Source organism: Hipposideros armiger, unplaced genomic scaffold, assembly GCF_001890085.2.
Source record: "Hipposideros armiger isolate ML-2016 unplaced genomic scaffold, ASM189008v1 scaffold_12, whole genome shotgun sequence".
NCBI classification, from domain to species: domain Eukaryota; kingdom Metazoa; phylum Chordata; class Mammalia; order Chiroptera; family Hipposideridae; genus Hipposideros; species Hipposideros armiger.
In genome coordinates, this window is record NW_017731362.1 from 1,570,438 (window position 1) to 1,575,936 (window position 5,499).

General features: G+C 36.4%; 1 protein-coding gene across 3 annotated transcripts in view; it reads right to left on the bottom strand.

Moving 5' to 3' along the window:
* Window positions 1–5,499, bottom strand: part of CEP152 (centrosomal protein 152) — a 106,088-nt gene that overhangs the window by 34,138 nt on the left and 66,451 nt on the right. For all 3 annotated transcript variants that reach the window (XM_019663884.1, XM_019663872.1, XM_019663881.1), the window contains exons 13-17: window positions 4,729–4,933; window positions 3,089–3,217; window positions 2,370–2,479; window positions 1,509–1,637; window positions 1,238–1,373 (exon numbers count right to left, since the gene is read on the bottom strand). In XM_019663884.1, the coding sequence (XP_019519429.1) occupies window positions 1,238–1,373; window positions 1,509–1,637; window positions 2,370–2,479; window positions 3,089–3,217; window positions 4,729–4,933 (709 nt within the window). The remainder of the gene's footprint in view (window positions 1–1,237; window positions 1,374–1,508; window positions 1,638–2,369; window positions 2,480–3,088; window positions 3,218–4,728; window positions 4,934–5,499) is intronic.

The window sequence follows — 5,499 nt, forward strand, 5'->3', positions numbered from 1 at the left end:
ATGAGATCCAATTTTACAGCCACATTGATTCTTTTAAAAAGTACCAGAAAATATACTCCTGAAAAAAATTACGTCTTTGAGAGAATTGCTCTTATGTTCTTGCCAATTTATGTAATTTTTAAAAAAGGATCACACTAGAGGTCTTCTCCCTACTTTAATTTTTAAAACATTGCTGGACGCTAAGTCCTTAATTTCTAGGTAATTTAAGCTCCCTTCTAATTTTCATCCTGCCAACACTAACTAAAACAGCCCCCTTTACAAGCTCCTTTCCCACCACATGATATGTATACATGGCATGCTTTCTTTAACCATATTTATCTATTCCGAAATAATCAAAGTAATAAATGAACCAAATTCCTCACCTGCTCTTTACTATGCTTTTTACATCGGTGGTAGCAATAGCTTGCTTTCATGTAACTTATTCAGAAACCTCTGTCTAGAACACTTACTCAAGCCTTTAAAAATATTTTCTAATCTTGACGCAAGGTGGCTTTCAAATTGTGGTCTGCAGGCTGGTCCAAAGTAGACGGGAGAATCAGATGTGTTTCTGGAGGAGACTCCAGCCAAGACAGGGAAGAAAAGAGGAGGGGCCACTGTTTACACGTGATTTTACTCCTGGACACTCACCAATGACAACTTGGAAGATTTGGGCAGGAGTAGGGCGTGTGCTGCAGCCCCTCCAGCTCCCCTGGAAAATGAGAGCTTCCCTGAAAGACGTCACGCTACCACTGTGACCTTCCTCTCCACAGCCTCCATATCACCACTTTCCCTGTCATTAAGCTCAAGTTCAAATGCCTGCCCTTCTCCCCGGAAGAAAACGACGCTTGGGTACTGTCAAAGGAAAATTGTCTGTGACGGAAGACTGTGCAGTGCTCACAGGACTATGGAGGGTTGGCTGAGCAGCGAACAAGCAAATGCAAAATGAAGATCCCTGGGTTTCAGACTCAAAGTGACTCGGGTCCACTCTTGCTCATTTTTAGAGCTCTTTTTTGCCTCTTAAAATAAAGCAATAAGGAAGAATGATTTTCTCCTATAGGTAGGCCACTTTCTACTTAGGTTTTAATAATCACCTCAGCACTTAACTGCATTTTGTGAGCTATATTAGTGTGACACAGCCAAAAGGAAAGAGACTTCTATGTATGCCTTCTCCATTGCGCAAGAGAACAAGCGGATTGGTTTCAATGACGATAGTGAGGTTGGAGAAATGAAGTAAATACAACATGAACTTGTCCTATACCTTCTTTTCCTGAGCCTGTTGCTCCTTTTCAATCGTCTTCCTGAGAGTCGATTCTAGATTATCCTTCTCTCTGCACACTTCCAGGTAACATTCCTGCACAGCAGCCATCTCCTTATTCATCTTATCTAATTCAGACCTTGGATACACAAAACCAGCAACTAAATGAGAACAAAAAAAATACAAGGGCTGCACCACAATTTTCCTCTAACCTATGGAATAGGAGAATATTGTCTCTACAGCTTCATGGGCAGCTAAACTCTTTTATTCTCACCTAAGTTGCAAGCGAGTCCTCTCGTAAACTTCAAAGAGCTGCTGCTTCTCCAAAGCATGCTTTGCTAACAGGCTTTCACGTATCTGGGCTTTCATGGCTTCATGGTGCTGCTGGTAAGTTCTCTCACACCTAGAAACAGCGGACAGCGAGCGGAATCTAAGGCAGTGCCCAACATTACTAGACACGCCAAGATGAGCTGGTTTCCCTTCCCTCCTTCCTTCCCCTCCCCTCTAATGCAAATTATAATTAAGGTCAGATTGGGTTTCCCCAACCAAAAATGGTAATAACTAATTTTCAATTGATGATCTTATTATGAGAATCTGCAAATTTTTCTTTCTTCAAATGTTTCTAGAAAAAAATTAGAAACTTGGATGTGAGGATGCGCCAGTCTTTCAGAGCTAATCGCCTGTTTACAAAACAATGAATTGAAATAATCGAGGGTGTGGTTCCAAAATTTCAAGTAATCTATTAATACACTAAACACAAATACTAGCAATACCCAACTCACCAGTAAGTTATGCTCCAAAAGTCTGTTTCTAAGTATATGATTTGGTATTTGGAAGACATATTCCCTCCCACAGATTTCTTCCTTATAAAGAATAGTTTCCCAGACTAGCCTTTAAAACACCATTAAGTATCATTTCAATGAACTACCATTTTGATGGTGTTATAGAACACAACCCCCTACATAATCATTTCTATGGAAAATGGGTTCCAAATTCTAATTTTAGAAGCTGAGGACTCATCTCCTCCAATCCAAGATCACAATAGGGGTGTGCACGCCATCATTTCTCTTGAATTCTATTTTTTTGGGGCGGAAATAAGGGGATGGCAGGCATTAGGCCTCTATGTAGACCTTACCTAACCACAGTTTCTTGTTTATCATGGTCAAAATCTTGTACCATCTGTCTCATTTGATTACATAACTCCTGATTTGTATTTCTCAGTTTTTCCTCAGTTTCTTTAAGTTCCTAGATACAAAAGAATAAAGTATTTAGAGGAAATAAACATCATTTTCATCGATTAGCCTAATGTCGTTTTTTAACATCCTCTGTGCTTTATCTCTACCCTTTAACATTATCTGACATAATATTTTCATAATTTTACAAGTCTCTTCATGCCTTGATAAGAGTGTAGAATAATTTACTTGACAAGTAGCTTTCTGTTTGGTATAAAAATTAAATTTTTGTATTTCATTGGAAATATATGAAATGAAAACATTTAACCAGAGACATATTGGCTAACTGATGCCTTAAAATAAGTATTAGAATTCAATAATCTTTAGTAACCATCTAAATAAGCAAAGTTTTACTTTTGGTCAAGGGACTGGCTCAGGAGGAAAAAACACCTCTGTTAGCCATGCAATGTATAGACAGGCAACTGGATTTATACTAATTTACATTCTAATGAAACTATTACCCATGACCAACACTACAGGGAAATACCTGGAATTCTTAATCGCCTACTAATATACCTGTCTGCTAAATCACACTGACTCTGTATTTTTTAAAAGTCCATTATATCTTTTGAATTTTATGAGGCCATGAAAACTTTCACAAAACACAGAAAATTTTAATTACCTGATTTTGTTGTTGTAAAACTTGATTTTCATTTTTAAGTTGCAGAATATCATCTCTGACAGTCATATCAGAAGTAGAAGAGTCGGGCCATAATTGATTAGTTGGTTTTTCTGAGGTGTCTGTTCTAGTCTAAATGTTTTTAAAAAGTCAAAAGTTTTTCAGGTTTTTTAAAAAGTCTAGGTACTCATTTTGAAGTAATTTCATACTTACAAAGAAACTGCAAAAACAGTATAAATAAATTCCATATATCTTTTACTGTCATCCTCTATAGAAGCAAAGGGAAAGGCTTAAAAAAAAAAAAAACATAAGGGCATGGCCACCATCACTGACACACATGTGAAAGTGTATCTGTATGACAAATGCCATTAGTGATTTCAATATAAAACAAAGTACCAAGATACCTGAACTCAGGTTGAGACTCAAAATCAGCGTCCTAGTCTCCTAAATCTTAGCACACTCACCAAAATGCTTAAACAAATCAATCCTGATCTAACACAAATTGAGACACAAGCTTTCATTCTCATCCTTTTCAAGAAACATATGAAAACAGTTACAACAGCTTGATTTAAAGATGTTAGATGTACTGAGGGGAAGGGAGATTTTTCTTATTTGATTGTTAATATTGAAATCAATGTTGAACTCATCAAATAGTTACTCAGGAGTGGGAACCAGACTGGGCAGGCCTTTAACACTAAAAACACACTATTATTTCTGGAAAGTGAATGAGACACGACTAAAATTCTATAATAAACACCATAGAACAGCTTGCATCCTTTGCTTTAATAGGACTGTTTTAATGAACACAACTCCTACTTTAAAGGATCACGAGAAAAGGATCAGTACTAAAGTAGGAAGTAAACAATTATTTCCATCTGGGAGGAAAAGGAATACACTACCTACATGAATTCTCCCCCTTCCCTCTCGTTTTAGTTACTAGGTCTTCTATGCACTATTTTATATTCGGAGTATAGATGGGTTGAAATTTGTGAAATATGGAAGGGTTTAAGCAGGGCAACCCTAAAGATCTCAGTGATAGTACAACCTTGACCTATTTATTAGTCAAGTGTTTGGGTTTCAATTTGCCTAAAAATTGACTCTGTAATCTCTGAAAAGTCACAAAGTCCTCCAGCATCATTTTTCTCATCCATAAAGGAGACTAACTGAAGGATATAAATAAAGGTGGATTTCAATGGCTCTGACATAACCTGATTCTGTGCCTCTCCCACCAGTACCACCACTGCTATACAATTAATTTCCTTATATAGAATGACTCTCATTATAGGAATATGGACCAGAGAAACCTCATGGATGGCATGCTAAAGAATTTCCTTGTGGGGAGTTTAACTAGATTTTAGAGCACTGTTGGTACAAGTTAATATTGAGTAAATGCAGATACCTTGTTACGTACAATGATTCCTTGGATTTGTGTTAAAGGAATTTTATCTAATTGGTATTTCATTACTAGGTGCCAAGAGTAACCAGAAAATATATTCCTCTAAATGGCATTTCTTTCTTTAAATTTTACTTCTAAAAAAAGTCAATGAACCCCTGAAAGACAAAGGTTTCATTTAAATGTGAAAACTGTAAGCGTTCTATTGAGCTTTTTAAAATGGCATTTTAACTTTACAAATTCTACGAACCTCAACCTCAATGCTTCTTACATCCTTCCCCACTTGTTGGAGATCTTCAATTTTCTTATGACAGACTTTGAGATCATTTTGTAACCGAGACACCAGACAACGCTTCACTGAGTTGCTACCCAGCAAATGCTGCACTTCTGCTTTCAACTTCAGAATGACCTCATCTTTGGAAAGTTCTTCATTTGGGTCTTCTTGCTGTACAATGCTAATGGAGAAATTATCATATTTAAAATTAAATCAAGTAACAAATCAAGCATGGTTACTCTTTAAAAGTTACTAACTACAATGGTGATCATATTTTGTGACAACAATATACTAGTATTTCAAAAACAATTTTAAACTTTGTCATACACAAGGATATCACTTTTTCTGTGTTCCCATATACAGAAATGCATTTATTCATAGGAAGACCAGTGTTAAGCCTAGTCCTGCTACCTCACTGAAAGTTTAGCCATGTGAACTTCAATATGGCATGCACTTTTGTTTCTGGTAAACTACATGATGTACATGCATGTCCTTTATGACTCTAACAGAAACAAAAGTAAAGGAGGAAAAAAATAGTAAATACTAGCCATCCTAACCAACAATTTCTGTATCTCTTGTACTATAATACAAGTCTGAGTGGATATCTGCGCAACTGGAAAAAAAAATAAATAAAAGCAATTTAATCCCAACTTTAGTTTCAGTCAATTTCAAAATTGGAATGAGAATTTCTGCTCCTTCCCATAATGAATTAAAAGACCTAGGTTTATCTTCCTGCCTTAAAAAAAA